The sequence below is a fragment of the Pagrus major genome, chromosome 21 (genome assembly GCF_040436345.1).
Source record: "Pagrus major chromosome 21, Pma_NU_1.0".
Lineage (NCBI taxonomy): Eukaryota > Metazoa > Chordata > Actinopteri > Spariformes > Sparidae > Pagrus > Pagrus major.
This window is the reverse complement of record NC_133235.1, coordinates 11,965,642-11,990,512: the sequence shown is the minus strand read 5'-3', so window position 1 is coordinate 11,990,512 and position 24,871 is coordinate 11,965,642. Positions and strand designations below refer to the sequence as shown.

The 24,871-nt window shown below is 42.4% G+C and overlaps 2 protein-coding genes across 4 annotated transcripts; one reads left to right on the top strand and one right to left on the bottom strand.

The window, feature by feature from the left end:
- Window positions 1–2,052: 2,052 nt before the first annotated feature.
- On the top strand, window positions 2,053–9,157 carry LOC141017328 (Golgi reassembly-stacking protein 2-like). Its single transcript, XM_073492001.1, has 10 exons — window positions 2,053–2,220; window positions 2,915–2,995; window positions 3,096–3,299; window positions 3,390–3,476; window positions 3,594–3,724; window positions 5,907–6,039; window positions 6,429–6,552; window positions 6,697–6,804; window positions 7,301–7,417; window positions 7,735–9,157. The coding sequence occupies exons 1-10, from the start codon at window positions 2,158–2,160 to the stop codon at window positions 7,992–7,994; spliced, it is 1,308 nt and encodes a 435-aa protein (XP_073348102.1). The 5' UTR covers window positions 2,053–2,157; the 3' UTR covers window positions 7,995–9,157.
- A 2,867-nt stretch (window positions 9,158–12,024) lies between these two features.
- Window positions 12,025–24,584, bottom strand: LOC141016426 (serine/threonine-protein kinase tousled-like 1-B). Of its 3 annotated transcripts, none has more exons than XM_073490782.1 (22): window positions 24,173–24,390; window positions 22,285–22,406; window positions 21,202–21,270; window positions 20,936–20,974; window positions 20,730–20,805; window positions 20,603–20,646; window positions 20,424–20,513; window positions 20,240–20,320; window positions 20,036–20,128; window positions 19,763–19,873; window positions 18,984–19,120; window positions 18,603–18,794; window positions 17,924–17,990; window positions 17,568–17,665; window positions 17,342–17,423; window positions 17,156–17,247; window positions 16,970–17,059; window positions 15,844–16,013; window positions 15,438–15,573; window positions 15,082–15,193; window positions 14,819–14,926; window positions 12,025–13,749 (listed from the first exon to the last, which is right to left on the bottom strand). In XM_073490782.1, exons 1-22 carry the CDS (start codon window positions 24,297–24,299, stop codon window positions 13,600–13,602), a joined length of 2,286 nt encoding a protein of 761 aa, XP_073346883.1. In that variant the 5' UTR covers window positions 24,300–24,390; the 3' UTR covers window positions 12,025–13,599. The 3 variants fall into 3 exon arrangements, with proteins under 3 accessions (XP_073346883.1, XP_073346884.1, XP_073346885.1); XM_073490783.1 differs by having other exon boundaries at window positions 20,424–20,507; XM_073490784.1 differs by lacking the exon at window positions 20,936–20,974 and having other exon boundaries at window positions 24,173–24,584.
- Window positions 24,585–24,871: the final 287 nt, after the last annotated feature.

The following is a 24,871-nucleotide window of genomic DNA, read 5'->3' as shown; positions in this document are numbered from 1 at the left end:
ATCAAGAGGGACATAACATTCATTCAGTAATGAAAACTAATTGACAAAAACCTCTTTGAGCTATGCTTCTTGAAGCTGTACTTAGGCAGCGCTGTATATTAAACACATTTACCAATATCAGTATGCTAACACGCTCAGAAGGAGGAGGCTAATATGTCAATGCAAAGTTAAGTTTATCATGTTCAATGGCGTACTTTAATAATAATAATAAGAAGAAGAAGAAGAAGAAGAAGAATTAACTTTTTTTATATAGCACCTTTAAAAGAGAGTTTTCAAAATGCTTTGACAGTTAAACTAAAGCAGGAAACTCAGAAAGACAATATTACAGAATAAACACTCAATAGTCGAGCCAAACACAAGGAAGCCAAGTCTAAAGCACGTTAAAACAAGTAGGCAGAACAGAGAATGTAAAAACACAAAAAGACAATATGATATAGTCCAAGTAAAAGAAACAAAAGCATCCTGTTCTGTCATGCCAAGTTTACCACTGCCCCTTTATTCAGCAGATCGTAAACACCTAAGCAAAAATACAGACAACCCTATTGTATCAAATATGATTAACCTTTGGTTTGACACTTCTTTATATATTTGAATATCAATCCTTCCTGGTCACATTTTAGCCCCATTTGGGGCAATGTCAATGTTAAACTAGGGAAAAGTGATCCAGGATTTTGGTTGTGGGCTGATAAGGAGTTAAGTAAAATGCACAATATGTACAGAGAAGATGAAATATTAATGTCCTTCTCAGAAATATAAAGAAAGAAATATAACATTCCAAAGAACCATTTACAAAAATATATATCTTCAAATATATATAATTTCTCTTGTCAATGGTAAAAATAACATACATTATCAGATGTAAGCAACATGTTTTTGATGATATCTGGAGACCTTTTATGTGCTTTTCAAGACATGATGTGAATGTTGGTAATCTGTTTCAGCAGGAACAAGCCCTGAGGGAGTAGAATAGCCTTATAATGTGGTACATTGTTCTGAGAAACACCCTTTAAAATATTATTTTATAGCTGTTATAAAAAAGTTAAGCAGAGACCTCCCTTATCAGCCACATGTACCCACCAGTGCCCCTCCCAGTCTCATTTGTGTCACTCCAAACTAAAATGGGTGTTTTGTAGACTCAGCAATCCCACATGGAAAAATCCCTGATTGAATAGGAAGAGCTCCCAGTGACTGTATCAATAAATCAGAAAGGAATACAATAATGTAGCATGTTTAACATTTTTTCAGCTGGAATAAAAGATCCCTCTCTGTTTTGCTGAGACTATTGTGCCTGTTCTTCTGAAAGGCCACTCTGAGATGAAATAGCTGAAAAACACCAACAATTTTAACCATTTACAATAAGAGACACAAAGTTTTGAGTTATTAACAAGGAACAAATAAGGAACTAACTGCTAGTTATCCAATAGTTGATGAGTAACTACTAAGTAATTACTGTTTTTGCTGTGAGTATACAGTAATACAGTAACAGCAAAAACAGTAATTTAATAATACAAATACATCATGCGGATATGAACTGACAATTTATGCAGTCTTAGGATATGGAATTGCAGGTCTGCCATTAAATAGTATAAACCTGTAAAAGAATAAGAAAAAATGAATAAAATAATTGAGGGAAAAGCAAAAACAATAGAAAATAATAGAAATAAATGTCATTACATTAAAAATGAATAATAAAAAGAATGCATACAGAAACACATAAATAAGTAAAGCAATTAAATAAATAAATAAATGAACGAACAAATGTGAAAATAAATTAAAATGCACATAATTAGTTTATATTTTGTTATTTGTTTTTACCTTTCAACATGTATTTATTTATATATATGTTTCCATTTTTTATTTACCCATTTGATCTTTTTCTCCTTATATTTTCTCACATATCTTTATTTACAGGTTTATGTTTGTGTACGTCTCTCCCATGCCTCCACAGTCACCGAGCTCTCTGAACTACAAACAGGGCGGACTTTTAGGAAATTGTGATTTCGAGAAGGCGTTATTTCCTGCCACGTAACGGCGCATGCGCACCACCCAGCTAATCATTTGGCGACGTGTACCCGGTGTTTGGTAGTGATTAGGTATCTCACCTCTGCTGGGTAACAAACTGCCATAAAACCCCAAAAGCCTTAAAAGAGCGATACTATGGGAGGATCGCAGAGCGTGGAGATACCAGGAGGAGGCTCCGAGGGCTACCACGTCCTCCGGGTGAGTTGTAGCTTCTACAACCTGCTGTTAGCTGTTAGCTTAGCATCGGGTCAGGGGCGGAGGATTCCCAGCTCTGTGTGTTGACGAGAGGCCGGGGATGGCTGCTGGGGCCTCCGTCTGGAAAACACCCTGTCAGGAAAAATGTTGTGTGCTTTTTTGTGTTTTTTCAGAGTCACATATAGTTTCTCGTTATGGTTTATGTTTTTTTTACGTTAGGTAATTAAATATACTTGCTAGAAGCTAACCACCACTGTTGGAGCTGGCCAAAGCTACGTAGCTGATTTGAATGACAGCTGCCAGACTGTTAATGCTACAAAATAGTGCTTCTTTTCCCTGTTTGACAGAATGTAAATAAACCGTAAGCGCCTTTATTAACACACTAACACCTGACAGTTAGTGTCAGACGTCTTATCTTAATCTTACTTGAATGATCAGTATGGTTCAGCCGCAGTAGCTACATGCTAAACTTGACAACAGTGCAGTTGTAGACTATAGGGGGTTGGTCCGTCCTGCAAATATAACCGGGTTGGCAGCATGCACTGTAATGGCCAAGTCACATTTGTCTGTTTCCCGGGAGCTTTGAAACACACTGAAGGCCCAGCTCAGGCTCAACCTGTTCATGCTGTACATTTTATTTTTATTTCAATGAAATGCAGCCCAGCAGCAGCTCAGCTTGTGTCTAATTTTTGTGCAGGTTCAGGAGAACTCACCTGGACACCGCGCAGGACTGGAACCTTTCTTTGACTTCATTGTCTCCATCAACAACACCAGGCTGGTAAGGAAAGCCAGCACCTGTATGTTTTTGGACCAAATGCATGCCACAGGGGACTGTATGTCTCATGGTTGCCGCTCTGCTCCCCCTCCCTTTCCTGCAGAACAAGGACAATGACACCTTGAAAGACTTGCTCAAAGCCAGTGTGGAGAAACCAGTTAAGATGCTGGTTTACTCCTCGAAGACACTGGAGCTGCGAGAGTCGACAGTCACCCCCAGTAACCTGTGGGGGGGCCAGGGATTGCTTGGTGTTTCCATTCGTTTCTGCAGCTTTGAGGGAGCCAATGAGAATGTCTGGCATGTTCTGGTAAGTAACCTAAAGTTTAGTCTGTATTGTATTGTTTCATGTGGTCCAGCGGCAGCATGTTTACTTGTCCTCCCCCTCTCTCCTTGACAGGAAGTGGAGCCTAATTCCCCAGCTGCCCTTGCCGGCTTGCGGCCGCACACTGACTACATCATTGGAGCCGACACTGTTATGAATGAGGTAGTTTATCAGCACTTAAGGTCCTCTAAACTGTCACTATTGCACATTCTTCACCGGATAATAATAATAATAGTGTGTATCTCCTACTTATCCTCCTCTGTGTGACTTTATGTGCAGTCAGAGGACCTGTTCTCTCTGATAGAGAGCCACGAGGGGAAAGGCCTGAAGCTGTATGTATACAACACAGACACCGATAACTGCAGAGAGGTGATCATCACACCTAACAGTGCCTGGGGAGGAGAGGGCAGGTAACACTGACTTTAACACACTTACACTCTTGTAACTCTTACTATTAGACCTACAGGTATAAAAAGATGTTCGTAGATTTTTGAGAGTTGACTTTACTTTTTAATGGAATATACAGAATGATTTTCAGTTGATTACCTCTGCAGTTAGCTGGTTAATCAGACCAAATTTTCTGTTTTTTTTTTTTTTTTTTTAACTTTTAAATTTATTTTTTATTTATTAGAGCAGTTACCTTAAAGTTTTTTCCTGATGATCAACTGCATATGCTGATTTAAAGTGGCTATAATTTATAGATTTCTTAATATCAATAAAATCAAGTGATGGTGTGAAAACAATTGTATAATTTGCAAGGAAGTCACTTGTAATGATGAGTGTTATCTCTAAAATCTTTAGTTCCTCTCAGCTTTATAGTGAGTTTCAGCTCATTGTCCAGCAGTTCAGCTGGTAATTTTGCAATTTTGGTTCACTCTCTCTGCTGTCATAGTATCACCAAAGCAGGCAGTTGTTTCCAGAGAAAAAGCTCTGAGGACATCAAAAACAGTTCACCGAATCAACTTAACGACTCCTTGTGGAGCTTTTAACCTCTAGTAGCACTTTAAAGCTGTTTTTTCTGTGAGTGTGCCCCCGTTTTGTTTATCTTGGGCACAATGATGCATATGTAAGCATGCACAGGCTCCCACAGGTGACATGGTGCACAATCCTGCCAATAGTTGGCCACTATTACACTGTGGTGGACTGGAAGTAACTGAGCAAGTGGTAGTAACATGCAGAGATATGCAACATTGCACCAGCAAAGATAGTGTAGGAGAAGACTGCTAGCAAGTAAACATGGATGAAAACAATACTGGATTCTAAATTAGGGATGTTAATAATTAATCGTTAATCGTTTAATTGCCGTTAAGAATTTAACCAATTAAAAATGTCTTAACAATAAGAGATGGCCACGGATAAATCTAAAAGTATCTTACAATACCAGATTGCAGATATTTGCTTTTCAATATATCCAAATAAAACACAAAATACTGTTATGAGATATTGTATTTAATTGAAATGCAAGTAATTTGTAATTTAAAAAAGACATGTTACACAAACTGATATTATTACATTTTAGCCATTTAGTCGCTTCAGTGTTGGTTGGAGTTGTGTTGAACAGTGACAGACAGAAGCTCCGTAATTAAATTGAAGTCATTATTTTGTGTTATTTGGTTCGTCACTCAAGTAACTTGTTTACTATATCTGTTCTTTTACCTCCTGATGTAACCGACTCTGATTTTACATCAAACATGGATCATGTCAGTGTTTAAAACAGTTTTCTAAAGGAAAAATGTTCAACATTTTTTATATATTGTTAATGATTAATCGATAATCGATCGTTAAGACAGTCGACTATCGATTCAAGAAATTGCTCAAAGTTTGCATCCCTATTCTAAATACTTCTGCTTTGCAAATGTTTTGTTAGGAAGTTGATGAAGGTTCTCAGTCATCCAGGTCATGCTAAATCTAAGTGCCAAATCGTAGGCAACTGGACTTGTTTTTAGTTTCTTGAAGACGTTTCACCTCTCATCCAAGAGGCTTCTTCAGTTCTAACTAACTGGAGGGGGGTTGCAGGCTTTTAAACTCTGTGTGGGAGTGTCCTTACAGAGTCATTAACGACACGTGTGAGCTCTGAGTTTCAGAGTCGTTAGGGCCATTTGTGAGTCGTTGGTCAAACCGGCCTTCATGTGGGTTTCTAAGGCTCGGCTGTAAATTGACTTACAACAACTTGCGCAGTCAGGCTGCCATGAATGATTATTTTCAATATCAGAGCTGAAAAAAGTGATGTCTTCAAATTGCCTGTTTTGTCCAACCAGCCATTCATTTACATCCAAAAAATACTAAGAAAAGCAGCAAATCCTTGTAAGAAACTGGAAGCAGAAAATGTTTGACATTTTAGCTTTCAATCAATTAATCAACTAATTGTTGCAGTACTACTGTTGAGGGATGTAAATATTTGCCAGCGTCTGGCCCAGTAAAATGACATTTTCATGTTTAATCCCACCCAGCTCTGATTTCCCAACCCACTTGGAGGAAATAACCATCACTATGTACAACAGCAGAGATGTTCAGTGGTCTGGAACCAGGCTAATCTCTCTTCCTGTTTTGTTTTTTTCTGGATTCTGAACCTTTTTTTCCTCCCTTTTCCAGCCTTGGATGTGGGATTGGTTATGGATACCTCCACAGGATTCCCACCAGGCCTTTTGAGGAGGGGAAGAAGATCAGCTTCCCTGGAAACTCTCCCAGTGAGCCCATCAGTCCGCTGAAGGATGGATTCACTGAGGTACGGACACACTGTTAGGAATCATCATTTCTATCCGTACATGTGTAATTACGCTTTGTATTACCATGAAATGTTACCTTCACTGTTCCCTGTGTATCCCAGAGAGTAATGGACTGTTAAGCCAGCCAAAACTTTACTTATCAGTATGCAATGCGTGTATGTGTGTGTGTGTGACATTGAAAAGACTAAAGTTTTGTGTCTTGTGGCCTCTCACAATTTAAATGCAAGAAGCCTCATTATGTATGCAGCAAAGCAGGTAGAGAGACAGAGAGCAATGTTGCTCATTACAGTTAATTGCATGTTTGGATGAATGTGACCTTTATCTGTTTGACAGCAGCTTCTTTTTCTCTCCCTCCTTCATGTTTTTCCTTTTTTAAAAACCCCTTCAGGTCCAACTCTCAGCAGTGACCCCTCCCCCTACTGCCCCTGTTGTCCCCACTGGCCTTGAAGATTCACTGTCAGGCCTGTCAATCAGCACAGCCCCGCCCACCATGCCCAGTGAGCTGCAGACAGGTATATTGCCCTCCTTTTCTTTCACACACACGTATTAATTCCAACACATACAGCATGTTAAGTAATAGAGACACAAACTCTAAACATTGTGTATTTGCTCAATATTTTGATCTCATGTGTCATTTGTGTTGCCCTCCTCTTCAGGTTTGCCCACAGTCCCTCTGCTCCCCTCCTCCACCAGCCCGTCCCTCAGCCCCCTCACTCCACTCAACCCCGCCGCTACTAGCTTCAACCCCGCCACCACGCTACCAGGTGGGTGATTTCTCAAACACACACGTCATTGGCCTGCTGAGTCAGTGAGCTTTTAACACCAGACATAAATGTGTACATAAACCGCTGTAATGGGTCTGCCACCCATTTCCAACCACGAGTGTGTGTACACACTTTCAGAAATGACGATGTGAAAAGAAAAGGTCTGCTTGATTATCAAACCGACAATGAGTTCCTGTCAAACTGCTATCTCATGACACTGTGTCTCTTTTTATTCTGGTTATTGTTTGCATTGTCGTTAACTGTCAGCTGTCTCTATGACATGAATTCCCACCTCGTCATTGCATTCTTTTGGCTCACGTCAAAGGTCATCCTCATCATGTGTGTCACTGCCGAAGATTTTTGTCAAATATACAAAGAATGTCCTTTTCCAAAGTGGTTTCACTGCAGTAAGCCATAGCAGGATTTTAATATAATAAATGAATGAGTAATAAAAGCACACCCTCATATGGTATTGTGTTTGTGTGTGTGGTTGTAGGTCTGATGCCTCTCCCAGGTGGCTTACCTCCGCTCCCCAACCTGCCCAACCTCAACCTGCCACTCCCAGACCTTAGTGCCGTGTCATTAGCAGGAGCACCGCCGATAGGAACCACAGGTAAATAAGCAGTCCTACTTTCTGTACCAGCTGCACACTGACTTCCTGAGGTCTTGTAGTCACCATGTGGTTGCCAGGCATGGCTCCTGGCTAAAAAAATGTCTGTTTCCACTCTTAATGCTAAGCTAAGCTAATCGGCCCTTGGCTTTTTGTCTTATATTAACCATACAGATATGAGAGTAAGACTTTTCATTAAACAAATGAGGGTATTTCCCGAAAAGTGGATTAAAGAGTACGTAGTGTGGTAGTAAGATTCATTTTATATATGAGTCTTCGCAAAAAATAACATCAGCACATCTCTTTTTTTCCTCCACCAGTCCCAGGTCTGGCATCTCTCCCACCCCTCAACATCCCCGGCCTGGCCCCCTTACCCCCTCTCCCCACCATGCTGCCCTCCCAGCTGCCTCCTCTCCTCCCTCAGGGAGTGGCCCCCCTCCTGCCCATCTCCACTACCGCCCCTCCAGCCTCGGTCACCGTCACAGCGGCGCCCGCCACCGAGCCCACAGTCCTCACGGAAGCCGCCTCCACGAACGCCACGGATTCGCTGGCCCCTACGGAAACAACAGTAGCGTCGTAACCTGGGAAAGAAGCTCCAGCTTGCCATCAAACCAAAACACACACCCGGTTTCTCTCTTTCTCCCGTCTGTCTTTCTCTGTGTTTTTCTATTTATTTGGCCAAGAGGGGACAGGCAGACAGCTGCATTAGTTCAGACACAGAGGTCGGCGTGCTCCGGTTGTGGGTGAGGAAGCTTGTGTGGAGCAATGAAGGATGAATGGATATGAAGAATGGAGGACGGATGTAGACTGGTCTCACCAACATGTCTTTATTGCCAGATTGTCTCGGAGCCTTTCTACTGTATGTGGAGGACGAGGTCTATTCTTTGGTTCGTAGTCTGTTTCGCACTTCTGCAGTTACAACAAGACAGAACTATCTTAGGATTTTCCCCTTTCTGATCCGGCAATCCTCTCTGTTTCACACACTTACTTTTTTTTATATAAACAGTGTATGTTAATGGGGCTGGACGATACTACATCCATCTTGAGTCCCATGAATAAATGGAAATTAACTTCCATCCAACGCACAGTTCAGTCCAGACGTCATTTAACTGGTCATACTGGAGAAAATGAGGATAAAGATGTCAGTATGGGCTTACAGGAGAAAATAAATATCTTGCACTGCTGTATTAGAACATATTATAGTAAATATGAACTCCTCCTGTTACAGATTTTTGGTCTTATCGTCCAGCCCTAACTTGTAACCTTTTTATTATTAGTTAATAGACCCCCCTGACCAATAGATTAATTTGATTGACACGCATTAATTTTTTGTTGAAATTGCTGTATGACTGTCCACCCAATGAATGAATCTGCATTATTTTGCACCACCTTTTGTGTTTTGAAATGGTTAGTCTGTCCCTTTGTTTGTCTCCGTGTATACCCAGAACTCCACAGTACTCGTCTCTACCACACAGGGACGGTGACAGCCTGACGGCCATGCCAAAGGGGGCAGAGGTTTACAGTTACATGAGCTACTGAGCAGAGTGTGTGTGTGTGTGTGTGTGTGCGCTTGCTGTTGGGTGATTAGATACACCGCACGTCTCCCCCCCCTGGCATGGCGGAAGCAAATTGGTAGGCAGCCTTGCAGTGAGGCAGTACAGCCTCAAGGTGTCACTGTAACAGAACTTTATGAAAACATTGACAGTATGCACAGTGCGAGCAATAAAAGCCAAATTAATTTTACATGATGCCTCTGTGCGTCTTTATAATGTTTGTTGCTACTTTTCTAGAGTCTCGGTCGCCTCTTTTACAGATAAAAACAAATTAAGAAGAAGACAAAAAACAAGAGGATAAAGGTTTAATGGGAAAGGAATGAGAGCGCAGTAAGAGCTCGTTGTAGGGTTGTATTCACCAAGGAACCTTGAAAAAGAAGGAAGGGTCATTACATCACCGAATCTTGCTTTGGTGCCAGGCAGTCTGGCACCAAAGCAAGATTCAGTGATGTAATGACCCTTTCTTCTTTTTCAGCTTCCTTGGTATTCATCTGCTCGAGCATCTGTCCTCACCGCACACTGGTCAAAAAGGCAGGTGTGGGTCACACTGGTCACCTGCAAATTACAGCTGAATGCAGCATAATGAGCAAAGACAGATGGACAAAAGCAGGTAGGAGTAAAGTGGAATAAACAATAGACAAGTGAAATAAAAAGTGAGGAAAAATAAATAAAATAAAAGTGAGGAAAAGTAAAAAAAAAAAAAAAATGGCAGTAAATTGTATGAATAAATGAGATATAAAACAGGTGGAAGATGCCTTTAAAAACCTGATGGAAAGGTTTCATAAACACCAAAAAGAAAGAAGTGGACCACACTTGTGTGCTTGCGTATACGACGTCAATATTTCAGATAGGGGCATTGCAATATTGACAACTGATATTTAAAAATGAAATATGTATGGTGTTAATAATACACATCTGTTAATAATACATAACATCTTCAATGCTTTGCATTCATTTCCGTTCTTGCTTTGTCATAGTAGTTATAGGTTATGCACCTTCACGCTGCCATAAAATGGAAAAATTCATTAAAGGTCCAGTGTGTAGAATGTAGTGTCATCTAGCAGAGCTGACTTGGCAGAAGTATTTTTTTTACTATTGTATATTCACCACAAAACAAGAGTCATGTTTTCATTACCTTTGAATGAGCCCTTTCTATCTAAATAGGAAGCAGGTCCCCGTCCACAGAGGTCACCATGTCGCTCTGCCATGTGCAGGGACAAACCTGGCACTAGTGAGGGCCTTTCGCATTTTCAAATTTAGTGGGTGGCCACCGGAAAAGCACCGGTTGGAAGACGAAGAAGAAGAGCGAGTGGCTGCTGTTTCCTGCCAAACAATTTGTATTGTGAGAAGTCTGAAGCCAAGTTCTTCGTCACTGAAGAAAGGAAAACTCCCAAATCGGGACAAGCGACAAAATAAAACAAGCATTAACGTCGGAGTTGCCTTTCCAAGATGGAAATCTCTGATGAAAGAGAAATTGGCTGCTTTCAGCTGTACAGGTAAGAGTAACATTAAAAGATTACAACCGACAGTAATATAGTAATATATATCCCTGAGGAGAGGGAGGGGTAAGCGAGGGAGTGTTTCAGTCTACACCCTCACCACCAGATGCCGTTCAATACTCCATATATTACACAGTGGACCTTTAAGTGTCGGTGCTTTTTGGTTTTATGGTTGCACAACCTCTCTCCAGTCTCCACACTCGTATTTTGAGTGTAATGCCTTTTGCCAAAAAAGAGACAATAAATAATAAGTGTAAGATGATTTTGAGCGATAGCTTTTTTTTTCTTCTAATTTTCTGTGGATATCACTATATCCTCATCTTGGATTCTTAAGGTGACAACAATTGTGTATTGAAAATCTGATATTGTGACAGTTCTAATTTCAAATAAGCTATTCATGCCATGTAAGAGCCTGAAAGCAAATGAGTCGTAATAACTTAAAAGGTGTAAGAATTGCCCACCTCTTGAATTCATCCTCCAAACAAATGGGGGGAACAGCAAATCACCAGAGTAACTTCTAACTGCTGCTAACTGTAGCTGTCGTGAGCTAGTTAGCTTTCCAGCTAGTGGTTCAGACTGGTACAATGAGAAGAGCCTGGTCAAAGCTAGCTGGTTAGCATGCTAACTTCAGAAGATATCGCTTCAAAACAAGTCTTTTTCTTCACATTCTTACTAAATTCTTACATATTGCACCTTTAAATCCTTTAACTCTCATTTGTTTTGGCATCTGCATTGAACCAATCCAGTTTAGTACATTTTAATCAATATATTCTGATTGAACCATGACCGGGTGAATTCTAGTTCAAATAGTTGGAGGTTAGTTTGTCAGCAGCTCTGTAATCCAGCCTTAAAATTGGACTGTACTCTGAAGGTGCCTGTGAAGCCATGTATAAAGAATTTCAATATGCAGTGTCTCCTTATCTTTCACACACAGATATCATCACCTCCTCTGTGCTCCATCTTGTATGAAACACTTCCAGTGATGTTGCGTAACCCTCCACAGGAAATATGGGTCACACTGTAGACATTAAGATGGGTAAGGCAATCTTTAGTGCACATGAATGACAGGGCCTAGTGCTGCGCCCCCGCCACTGATGTGATCTGACACGTAGCTTACAAATGGCTGTACTCGGATCCGTCAACACACTGCCGTCATTAGTCGTGTGGTGTACGCACTCGACGCTGGCTGGCACCCATTTTCTACTGAACAGGGAGAAAACTATAGACAGCAGGGGTACGTTAGTTTTATGCCTTGCTGCACCCAAGTGGATCAAATTACAATTTATCAAAGTGGACACAGGCTTTACCCGTTTCATTGCACTTCATCACCTGCTTTCATTTGAGAGCAGCAAGCCGTGGAGCAGCTACTTTCTGCATTTTAATCTGCCTGTCCTTATATTTTTAAAGCAGGGGCGAAGATGAGACACCAACAACTTGCTGTTAAATGCTCCCACTTGTCTTTTCTCCTCCAGAAAGATTTCTCTTTGTTGCCACGGGTCGCTTTGGGGCAGAGTCCAGGCTGCCAGCATTACAGAGGGTTTAAAATGTCACAACAGCGTACAGGTAAGTGTTTTTATTTACAGGACGACAACATTTGGATATATCCACTTGATTTCTAGCTGCAGTAAATCATGCTGCAACACAGCCAACCTGGAGCGTGCCCACTTCTACTGGCACGAACAGGTGTGAGCGGTCCACTCTGGGACTTTGCTCCATATATCGTCTGTTGGACTTGAACATAAAAGTAAACAAAAACCCAAGTGGACATCGATGTTGGTGGCAGAGGAACTTGTTGCATCGCCCCTTTCCTGAACAGCGCAGTGGGGTGTCCTGTTTCAGTATAAAGGGTCTCTGGAGAGTGTTCCTCTTATCGCAGTTCAAGTACGCACATATGCCAGGCGGAAACCATTCACACGTTACAAACTAAAAGCAACATTTATAGCAGCAAACTGAGAACAGCTTTCAGGAGGAAAACACAAAGAAACGGAGCAAAGTGAGACACTGGGAAGCAAGGACAAGCCTCATTATTATGTATTTGCTAGTGAGTAATGTCTCCTGCACATGAAATGTACACTGAACTCTGTGTGTCCCGAGTCTTTGCAGTACAGTAACAGCTCATCCAGCCCCTCGGTTCAGTCCCTTCAGGCGGCTCGATGAGGACGTCTATGACAACATGGTACTGCAATACTCTGAAACATCTTATCAGAACAACAACGATGGATTAAGACAGATTCACAGATCCACTTCCTGTAAACCCAATAGTAGATCTGAATTGCTTTTGCAACAAAACAAAACAAAAAAATAAGAACAGAGGACTTGGCTACTGATCAGTCCAGAACTAGCTGTAGTACTTCATGCCAAATGTGTGAGACCAGATCGCCATGACGACCTGGACCAGAAGTGCAAATTGACCCCAGAAATTTCATCTGGAACATTTTTTCTTTTTCAGGGGATATAAGTTAACCCCTGTTGTGTGCAAAGGGGCTACAAGGGTAAATTCAATGACATGTAACCACCATTTTGTGCCTCATTAAAAATGGATCGCAGAACATGCGGTCCATATTTGACGTGCCGACACTTGGACCTGTTCACCCTCTTCTTCTGCTCCCACCTGCCAGCCCCACCCTCATATGACAACAAGAGAACATCTATAACAACGACTTTATGTTGAAGAGATTCTAAGCCATCTTGTGAGGTGTATCATGGTGTGGAGCGAAGAGAGGTGGGCTTGGAGAGGCCGTCTACGAGCCCCTGTAGCTGTTGAAATGTCTCCTAAGGGGTTAATCAATAAAGTCCATAAACAAATCCACCAGCATCATCACTTTCATTTCTTGTTGCCCTCTCTCTTTCCATTCCCCTTCTCTTCTCCAGTTTTGTTCTTTCCTGTATCTCATACAGCTGAGTTCAAGGGAACAACTCTGTACAACATATGCTAAGGGAGCATCCCCCTTCCCCCTCTTCATCCATTTCCATCTCATTTCATTCTGCTCTGTTGCTAACAGATCCATTTGGGAACAGCTCAAGTAAAAAAAAAAACAAAAGAAAGGAAAATCCACATCCGTTATCCTCCAATTCCAACAATCCTGCCTTGGGATTGGCCAGAGGGTCCTGTCAGTCAATGTGAACGAGCCAGTCAGTAGGTGGGGAGAGATGAGGCGGAGGGCTGCAGGGAGCCGGAGGAGTTTGAGCGTCTCATGTGAGGGAGGAGGTAGGAGTCCGAGCACAGCTGGTGGACATCGAACCGGTCCTCCTTACGGTAGGCCAGACAGCGGCGGATAAATGCCTACAGAGGAGAGGAAACAGATTATAGACAGAGGCTGGAAGAGTGTGTTGTGTGACTAATATTTACTCAGAGACACACTACAGCAGAGAAAAAGAGTGGATTCAGATGTTTGCGTGTGTCAGCACATCAGTGAACAGCCAAATTGTTTGAAAACTCTGATAGACATTAATAAACACTTGAAGTACAGTATGTTAATGCCTTTCATACTGCTACACACCAATGTCTCAACTCAGTTATGGTTACGTCTACTGGGGTTGTGCAAATTTAATTAACTGGGTGAAAAACAGATATTCTTGTGTGATTATTTAATCTATAAATGGTCCTATTTGGTTCTATTTTAACATTTACCATATCAGGAGATATACAGTATAGATAAGAGACTATTTTTCCATACTGTCCACCCCTTTAGGCTAACTAAAGACATGTATCTCGATGGGGCTGTGTGTTCATTCCGTCTGTATATTTTCGGGTTTTCTGAAAGCTTAGGGATGAGAAAGAAGACAGAAAGCAGTACCACCTGAAATCATGGGGGCCAGTGTGACTAATACTTCATGCAAGACAACCACAGAACACGACGCAGAAGTTTAAACAATGACGGACACCCGAAAGTGCAGGAAGTGACATTTGTCGACACATCACAATGTATTTAATGGCCTCACAGACCACAGCCATCTACAACGCTGCCTCCGCTTTTGCCTCTTTCATAAGAGGCGCATTATCACAAACTTCCTCCACTGTTGCCGTCAGAAACTCTGAGCTGCCTACTACTGGATGTATTGCTTCACATCTCTGCCAACGAAAAGGAGGCATGGAAGTATGTGGGCAGTTACGGTTGCATCGTTCGAAATGGATGTCTCCATTTTTGTACATAAAGGGGGCATAAATGAGCCTTTACTTCAATACTTTATTTATTGAGTTAATGCTGGAAATTGGATACAGTAAAACTGGCATACTAGCCCTTGTGTGAAACTGCATACTGTATCTGTGTTTATATACATGTGTGTGTGTGTGTGTGTGTGTGTGTGTGTGTGTGTGCGCGCGTGTGTGCGCGTGTGTGTGCGCGTGTTACCTTGGCCTCCGTGCTAGCCTGTGGTTTAGCAGGAAACTGGACCTCCGTGGCTTTAAGGATGGTGTTTTCCTGGAGAATGTCCTGCTGGGACTGGTTGTGACCAAACGGCTGGAAAAAAAGACAAAAGAAAACACAGAAAATCACCAACAAAACATGTCTTTCACACTGCTTCAACTATTGTGACGATGACCTGAAAAAGGATTCAACTAGCAAAAAAAAAAAAGCTTTCTCTAAAGTGTAGCAGGCGCTGTTTAGTGTTGTACCTTGCGTCCGTAGAGGCACTGGAAGAAGATCACTCCCACAGACCAGACGTCCACCTTGTTGGAGATTTTCGGTGGCTCCTTCCCCACCACAAAACACTCTGGAGGAAGGTACCTGAAACACACACATACAGAATACACTATAAATCTCATACCATTTAATAGATTTGTCAAAAAATGAATGATTTCTTTGACTATTTGAATTTTCCATTTAAGGTTATTTCTTTAAAAAAATTCACTGCCCATGATATCACAATATAGTAGATTAGAGCTGAATACAAGAAGACAATATTGACCGTAAAGAGGGGTTTACTGTTCGGTGTCAGTCTGAAAGGAATATTAGTGTGTGATGGTCTTACCAGTAGGTGCCTGCTCCCTGTGATGTGAGGTCCATCCCGTCCACGCCGTAGTTGTCATCATCCATAATCTTTGACAGGCCAAAGTCTGTGATTTTGATTTCTCCACATGCAGTACCATCCACTAATAAGATGTTACCTGCACACCACACACACAGTCAGACTCAGTACAGTGCGTAAGACAGATTGAGCAACACAAGATCAGGTTAAAAACTGGAAAGGACTACAGCTGTATCACCAACTGCAGTGTGCCAGATATGCAAAATCCAGCCAGAACAATTTCACACCCCATGTTAATAAAACATTAAAAATAACTGCGTAGACTTAAGCCGACTTTAGCCCCTTCTTAAAAGTTAGTGTCGCCGTTTTCAACAGATTTCAGTTTCAACTTTTTGTACATGTGACCCACCAGGTTTGAGGTCGTAGTGGATGATGGGGGGTTTGATTTCGTTGAGGTAGCGCAGGGCGCTGACGATCTGCATGACGATGGAGCGAGCCTCTTTCTCTGACATCAGCTTGTTCTGCTTCAGGTAGAAGTCCAGGTCGTTGCCTTCGCAGAACTCCAAGACAGTACAGAACCTGAAGACAGAGACGGACACACACACGGTTACATACAGGAGAAAAAGAGATAATTCAACAACTGAATGTCAACAAATCCAGGTGAACAGAACTTGCAACTTTTTATGACAAGAATACTACTGACATTGATTTATTGATCTCCAAGTAGAGGGATCAACTAATACTACTACTTAGAGCTGTTCCAATTCCTATACCAGTACTGGAAATGCCGCTGATACTGCCGAAAATGCAGATTATCGGTATTGGCGAATACGTGAGTCTATTTGAAGACGTTTTGACATTTTAGAGACTAAACAATTAATTGTGAAAATGATTAGCAGATTAATCGACAATGAAAAAAGGCTCTTAAAAGAAATGGATCTTATACAGGACTGGGCTGCAGCTGAAGATTGACAGTCTGAGGGCTAAGAGGAGGAATTTCAGCCTCAGGACCTTCTGCTGCAGAATGAACCCGACTGAAGTTTCCAGTCATGTATGTGAGCTGCTCCTTGACACAAGGAAAGCTTTGCGAATATTATACAATATGAGCGGAGCCCATGCTCAACCTTTGTCCTCAGAGAGATAACTATGCTGTATTGTCAGGCTGGGAAGTTAACACTGGCTGCAGTGACTTCACCCCACGTGCTCAGATGTTAACCCTTTAGAGATAACTTCCATTGTCAGGGCATGTTGACGCTGATTCATGCATTTTTCTGTGATTCTGCTTTTACGATTTACTCTTTCCCAATCCCATACCACCCCTGTGATGTTTGCTCTTACTTGCAGTTCTGACTGACGTAAAGCCTGAGGCAGAATACAAACAAGTCATGCATTATTTCAATATTTACTGGTTGGGACCTTTACAAAAGGTTTGAATGTTACTGATGTGTTGTTTTAACCCCGCACTGGGTGATAAACGACTTCAGGATATGTCAACCCAGCAGGGCTGCAGCTGGCAGAGTTCAGAGGTGACTCACGTGTCAGTATCCAGGGAGAAATAGTCGTACAGTTTGACTATTCTGGGATGGTCCAGCTGCTTGTGTATCCGGTACTCCCTGCACGCATGCCTGGAAGGAAATAAATGTCAACGTAGCGTGTATTAGTGGAGAAACATTTTGTCTTTTGTGTATCTGAAGTTGAGTGTGTGTGTGTTTGAGACCTACTTGTGGTAGTTCTCCTTTTTCTCCTCTCTCCAGTTCTTGTTGAGCTGGTGGATTTTAACAGCTGCATAGCGCTGCTCAAACAGGTCAAAAGCCTGTGTGACAAGAACAACGCACACAAATTCGTTTCATACTCATACATGCTTTACAGAGAGAGGGGATGGGATAGTAAGACAACGCAAATGTTACCTTATAGACCTCGCTGAAGCCGCCCCTGCCCAGCAAGTGCAGCAGCAGGTACCTCTCATTCAGGGTAGGATGGTCTTTAAACCTGTATGAGGAGCGCACAAGATTATTTAAGCTCATTGGTCATACCGAACTCTACGTCTTAACCATAAAAGACATTCTCTGTTTCTTTAATGTTTTGTATGTGAACTCTTAACCATTAGGTCACATTCCTGTAGAACAGACTTACGCTGAGCTGTCCTCGTTGTTTATCCTCTTCAGCTCTCTGATATGGAGGTTCCTCACCCGCTCCAACCGCTCCAGCTCTGCTTGGATCTCCGCTTCCTCCTGCACAAACACACCATTTTAATTCTTTTCCCGTTTGATGGTTCGTGAACTTAAAACCCATGAATGCAATTAAACAATCTGAAAGTCCAGGGGCCATTTTAAAACCGAGTGCGTGACCATCTATGTGTAGCTTTAATTTGATTTTCAGTGTTTCAATGAACCTTTTGACCACGTCACTAGATACCAATGTTTTACGGTCACAGTATGTCATCATCTTTGATAAATTGCTTGATTTCATTTTTTCTTTTTCCTACTGACCTTTTTCAGATGTCCGAGGCGAAGTTTGAAGATCTCTTCCTGCTCGTGATACTCAGCGAGGGTCAGTCTGACAAAATACAGACAATTTAAAATCTCCAGAGGTCAAAAGTCTTGAAAAAAAACATGCTTGACTGTTCATTTACGGGGTTCATAACGAGTAAAAATCAAGCACTTATGAAAGAAACATAAACCAATAATTTCCAGAATCTTGATGTCTTTATCATCACATACATATTTACTATAAATATTGCAAAAAGTGAGAATGCCTTTATACCCTCAGCGATCAATGTATTTCATCAAATTGTTTATTTTACCAGCTGTTCATATTACCTTTGAATGTTTATCTTGATCATGATTATTTAATGCTTGCAAATTTCAACACCAGGAGACAATAAACAAATATGATGACGGGATCGTTTCATTTAAAATATTTTAAAATTTCTGTGTTGTGTGGATGAAACACCAGATTATGTTCAAGGAATATATTCGAATTCAACCGTACTCCTAACATTGAAAAAATTAAGCGTTTTCCAAACTTTAACTCTAAGTTTAGATAAATGTATCTAGGAGAGGCCTATAATGCATGGCTTCAGTGGTCAAATCAATATAAACTGGGGGCAATAATCTTTCTTTATGGTCCAGCCTCCTCCAGTTTTAAACAAAATGACAGTGTACTCACAGCTGAGGCAAAGAGGGCTTGAGGAAGGGGTCTGAGTCGTTGCCGTTGACCACCTTGGTTTTGCGCTGCTTGGGTTCAGAGGTGGAGGCCACTGAGAGGGAGGGTGACGCAGGGTTCGGAGGCTTCCTCTTGGCCAGAAGCTTCCTCTGTCGCTCTATGTCCTCCCTCTGCTGGTTGATGCCCTCCTGCTGCCTGTACAGATAAGACGACACAGACTTTCACATGTTATCTCCTGGAGGTGAAGTGACGCACGCACACAACTTTTACTCGTGCCACTGTATTTCTGACCCTTTAATGCAGTTTAGAAGGTGAAATCTACAAGAAATATATTGATATTAATTAAACTAGACTGAAAGCTGTGCATGTATTGTATTCTCTCACTTGATCAGGTTCTGGAATGCGTATCCGTCGGTCCACTGCTCCGTGTAGGACGCCCCGTGCCTGACGGTGGTGAAGTGACCCAGACGGAGACGGTCCTGCATGCTCTTCTCACGACACGACTGCTTCTCCTGGGTGCTCTGTTCACGAAAACAGGACGCCATTGCACATATAGAAATAATAAGAATTTCTGTAGGCTTTGCAATAGCAACAGTGAGACAAACAAAATATTCTGTTGACAATCGCTCACCTATAGTCTCTAGATTACCATCTCCGACCAGAATAGTGTGGTAGGTGAGTTCATTTTAAAATTACAAAACCCAACGCTCCAGACATTATATAAATCAAATTAATATTGTGAAACGCTAAATCCCACCACCACTGTGCAGCTCTATGCAAAATGGTAGAGACTTCATGAAAACAGGTGGCTGGTGAAGAGATTCAAAGATCTACCAACCCACAGGCAGAATTAGTCCCTCAGGAATTGTCGAACAAAGCAGAGCTAAAACACCAGAGAATATCGGACTTATTATTGGAAAAGATGTTGCTCCATTTCTGTTGGCTGTGTAACGTTGGACCATTGTATCTTTACAAGCAATATGTCTCAAGTCTTCTACATGTTGCTGACATATGGGTGTGCCATGATGGCATGATAAGAGGATACAGGGTCTCTGTTAGGTTGTTTTTCTTTCTGCTTACAAAAAACATGTAATGCAGCTGTTTTCCTTCATTTGAATGTATCGTGAGAACACAAATGGGGTGCATGCAGAGACAATAGATACCTTCTCTATAAGCAGTTTCTTGCTCATGGTAATGCACTTATTGAGCCTCTCCTTGTATTTCTCCAGGAGTTTTTGCTGTTCATCTATCTGTCTCCGCAGATCACAGTTAGCCTGTTTAAGAAAGACGGTAGGGACATTGTTAAACGTGGTTGTGTAGTTATAAACATATTACAAATCAACTGACATAACCTGGAGAACATTCAACAGTTGTCCTCTCATGCACTCTCCATCAAAACTCAGGTTATCCTAACTAAATCCTTATGCCTAACTCACCCTGAGCAGGTCATCTATTCGCCCCTCTTTCTTCTCCAGGTCCAGACTCTTGTTGCTCTCCAGAGCAGCGAGTTTCAGGCCTGTTAACTCCGTCTAAGAGAACCAGACAGAGAAGGCATGAGTCAGTACAATGTATGTTGCAGGAAGGCTTGGGAAAAGTGTGACATGCCAGTGTTTCATGCATGCATGCATGTGTCACATTACCTGGACACACTTGCTTGAGGAGGCTTTGGGATTGTGTTCCCCAAAAGACAGACTCGTAGGAGAGGAACTGTTTTGCCGGATCTACACACAAAGAGGTTTTTGTTAAAATTGCATCCCCCTCATGTGCAAACAACTCGTCAGAAATCCTCGTGTTAAGACATCCTACTGTTAGTGAAATACTCACGATTGAGCCAGGCGCAGAGTGGGAGTTCTGCGGAGAGCGGCGAGCTGATGGGAGGCCTCTGACTGGACTGGAACCATTTCCACCCTGGAACTTTGCAAAGGAAACACATTGTAAGACTTGGGCTCCAAATGAAGAGCACTGTTACAATTTGGAACGATGGAAGTTGCTTTTGCACTCACATCAAAGTAGTCACTGATCTTGGGCCCACGTGTGGAGGTCTTCCCTGCACAGAAAATTGATTTAAAAGATTCAATGCAACCTCTAGCTGCTTATACAATCCTGATTTCTTACAGGTGTCAGTCTTACCTTGACTACTCTCTGAATAGGTGTCAGCTTTCCTTTTCCTCCCTCTGGACGATTCAGAGTGCTTCTTCTCCGGGGTCTATGAATTGATGAAATAAGAGAGAAAGAGAAAAAAATAAGGTACAACTTTTATGAGTTTACCTAACAAAGCTGGTTCGAGTGGTGGTGGTGTTGAGCAGGATAGAGCAGCAGGAAGAAAGAGTACATACTGAGTAGGCAGGGGAGCTCCCTCTTTTCAAATCAGAGTTCTAGGAAGAGAAGAGAAGAGAAGAGGAGAGGTAGAGGCAGTGGGAGAGACAGAAAGACGAGTGGGCAGAGCAAGGAAAAACATGCAACTGTGTCTAACCAGGATTCACTGTCGGCATCTGTGTAACAAAATGTGCAATATTTAATTCCTTCTTTTGTTACGTCTTCCCAAAATAAGTAAGAGTCACCCACGTCTGTTGCAAAAGTGGTAAATGTTTCTCAGTTTTACCTCCGACTCCTTGTCGCTAGATGAGCCCAGACTGCCATAGCTGTGGTTAGAGGACTCGTTGGCCAGACCCTGCACACAGTGAGAATTCAAACACACACAACATGAAAAAAGTCTCTACATGTGAGTGATTTTATCCAACTTCAGTAATCTTGCGTAACGTATACACAAGTGAAACAAAGCCTGGAGGCAGGCCTCCGGTCTGCTACGTCACATTGGAATCCAGATCTTCAGTTATTAGGTGTGTCACATGGCTCTTTTCCAAAACATGCCGTTTACAAGAAGCCTGCGTCCGTTTTTAGAAAACAGGAACTTTTACCTGATTTTTTCCACCATGGGAACCTTTGGTTTAGCTCTTTTAATTCCTGTCACCAAAAAACCCCTGTTGCTGAGTTTGCACTTTCTTATAGTACAGTAACTATCATGGTGGAGTTAGTCACTGGTGAACACAAGCCTCAAGACTGATATAACTTGTGTTTGGCATTCTTTCTGGTGCAAGCGGGCACTGGTTGTTGGTAGTAGTGATATTAGAAGTTGGGATTGGAATTTCTTGTTGACATCTACATGATGTAGCCAATTTCTACAGTAGTCTTGTGAGCAAAAATTGTAACGAAACCAGGAAACCAGACTACACAGAATGAACTTTTAGCTCAGGAGTAGAGCTACTACAATGATTGTAATTTACACTGATTTTGTGTAAATTAGGAAATTATTAGCCAACTGTTTAGATAAATGATTCATCAGTTTGAATTTTTTTTTTAAAAAAGGGTAAAAAGTAAGAATTCCCTGATTAAAGCCTCTGAAGTGTGACTATTTTTTGGTGTCTTTACTACCATATGACATTAAACTGAATGCCTTTGGCTTGTGGAGAAAACAAGACATTTGAGGACATCATCTTTGCGTTGATATTTTATAAACCAAACATCTAACTGATTCATCTGGACAATAACTGGCAGATTAATCGACAATGAATACACTCCTCAGTTGCAGCCCCTACTCATGAGGCTCTTTACCTCCTGGGACAACTGCGATTGTGTGTGACGCATCTCAAAAACAAGGCTTCGGTGTTGTGTGTGCTGCGGTTACCTTAGCACCTCCGCTGGTGCTCCCAGTGCTGCCTACTGTGTTGCCACTGACAGCTCCTGTGAACCTGGCCTCCAGCAGCTCCTGTCTCCTGGGGTCCAGGCTGTGCAGCTCCTCCATGGGGCCTGGCATGAGGGCATTGACAGAGTAACATTAGACGCGTACATCATTGCTAGAAAACCATGGTGACAAGAGCGACTGAGCCCTGAACATTTTTTCCTGCGACTGAATTACTGGAGAGGAATAAAAATGAGCGCTAAGAGAAGGAACAGAGGACGGTATCTGGGGGAGGATTAGAGAAAATTAGAGTGATTAGAGGATAAAAATAGAAAAATGGATTTGATTCAACTGGGCAGCAGGTAGCTCTTTAAAAGATGCACTTTCATGCTATGAGGGTAGATACAGTAGATGAGTGACACTGCATTTCTAACTTGAACAGGAAGGTCGACGAGAAAACACAATAATCTTCCATCTCATTAGTCTGACTGTCACAATGGCCTCATTGCATAGTGCTAAACTGGTCTGTGATATTCAGGGATCTCCACATCGTGCAGATCGAGCATAATACAAACTGAGATGAAGAGAGGTTTAATCCCAAAGTCTCATCTCTCTACATGCTGCACAGTCTGTGAGGAGCAGGTTTGGGCCTCTCAGTAGTTATGTAGCTAATTCAAATGCTACACATGTGCATCAGTGATCCTTATGCTGGTGAAACGGGACACAGCTTTTCAGGTCATCTGAGGTTTGCCAAGGCCTCGCTTTACATTTAAATTTCCTCTGAATCTGGTCAGATTTGCAGATGTCGGAGTGGTAAACCTCTGAACCACACTGTTCATAGCATGAATCTGACACAGGCAGCGGGGTAAACATATATGCTGCCTGGCCGGCCTTGATCTATGACAACCAGTTTCCACACAGGTCCTGTGCTCCCTGCTGACTGCTGCTGCAACTGTTTGTTTCCTTATTGGACATTTCCTGGCTGTCATCTTTACATAGCTTCTGGCACAGGGGCAAGCCCTAAAAGGCATAATGGACATTATGAAAGCGGTGGGCAGTGAAACAGAGAGCACACAACAAGGCCTGTGTGAGGTTACCTAAGGACAGGGGAGAGAGCGATGCTGCTTAATTAATCCATATAGCTCCAGCTTCATATTACTGCATTATTCTGTATCTCAGGAGTTTATTGTTTAAAAATGATTCGTCAACAATATCAGTACTCACATTATAACGCATATTTTCGTTCTTACCGCCGCTGCCTGTGTTTTTTTTAACACAACCCTTGCTATAAAACTAACATAGTTAGCTGGAAGATCCTAACAAATTGCTCCCACTTTTGCACACTGTTTTGCCACATCGCATCCAGCAACTCTGCAATATCGGAGTAAATAGTCCAAACAAGCAGGTCATAAAAACAACGAGGAAAAACAAATGCAACCAAACTGTCCAGAAAGGTGAAATCCACGGCCTGTGCTCAAGTTTACAGCAGTCAGGACATGCACTGCAATGCATTAATGGATGCATGCATAGCTACGTTGTTTAATATCCCAACTAGATGCTGCTGATAAGGGGCCAATGTTACAAACTGCTACTAAACTGCAATCGCATCAACAGCTTCGAGAAGCTACAAATCGTGTTAGCTGACAGTCGTACAAGCAAAACAACAAGCTAGCGCTGCCTTTGTGCAAACATGATAGCTTGCTGCTACTTAGACTGGCCATCAACTGAACTGACAGCTGACGTTTGGCTTCCAATTCACGGCATCAGTGAACTTGACATCCATTTTTACTTGAACAAACGTTAGCTCGACACGGCCAAAATAATCCACTTCTCCTGCAAAGGACACACTTTAAGGAGAATAAGAGTCGGTCGTGCACTTGGCGAGCTAATATACCTTCCTTGCTCTTTGCGGTCGCCGTTATATGTTGTTGAGAAATCGTTGGGGACGAGGAGAGCTGCGACCAAGATGGCGTCGCCTCCAAACTTCCACCACCACTTCCACTGTTACTTTGGACACTCATGAAGCCACTTTACCGCCGAGAGGAGCCAGCGTACACACTGCCGTTCGCGGAAATCCCAAACTTGCGTCCATCTTTTGACACCTGCTGTAGCCAAACAGGCGAGTAAACGAGAGTTAGAGCGTTTAGTGGTCGCTAGACGGCTCGCATTTTGTAAGCCGTGCGGGTCCTGCGGAGGAGCGGCTTCTTTAGACACTCGCTGAAACGTTTCCAGTGTAACCTTTGCATGATGACCGCACCGCGCGCCTGTCAGCATCCAGTTCGCGAACGGAGCTCTGATTCTTGTAGGCGAGGCTATCGCGAGGCTGGCGCGCACCTTACTTGGCAGCGCGATGGGGGATGGCATGACATCGAAACAGACACTGATCTGGGATCATTTTACCCTCCTCCAAACTAGCCCGAGGTTGACTGGGAGGCACGTCTCAGCGTCGACCTGAGAACAGCCTCTTGTTTTGGTGAAAACAACAAACACCCCGAAAAGATGGCCGAAAGTTGTCTGCCGGAGAAGAACGACGGGAAACAGAAACACACACACACACACGCACACACACACACACACACACACTACATATGCA

Excerpts from the sequence above, each read along its gene's own strand:
- LOC141017328 (XM_073492001.1), top strand. The coding sequence starts at position 2,158 with ATGGGAGGATCGCAGAGCGTGGAGATACCAGGAGGAGGCTCCGAGGGC. Across the intron at positions 3,300-3,389 it reads AGAATGTCTGGCATGTTCTG|GAAGTGGAGCCTAATTCCCC; the intron begins GTAAGTAACCTA and ends TCTCCTTGACAG. Across the intron at positions 6,805-7,300 it reads CCCCGCCACCACGCTACCAG|GTCTGATGCCTCTCCCAGGT; the intron begins GTGGGTGATTTC and ends GTGTGGTTGTAG.
- LOC141016426 (XM_073490782.1), bottom strand. The coding sequence starts at position 24,299 with ATGAGTGTCCAAAGTAACAGTGGAAGTGGTGGTGGAAGTTTGGAGGCG. Across the intron at positions 20,975-21,201 it reads CTAGCGACAAGGAGTCGGAG|AACTCTGATTTGAAAAGAGG; the intron begins GTAAAACTGAGA and ends TTCTCTTCCTAG. Across the intron at positions 20,514-20,602 it reads AGATCAGTGACTACTTTGAT|TTCCAGGGTGGAAATGGTTC; the intron begins GTGAGTGCAAAA and ends TCCTTTGCAAAG.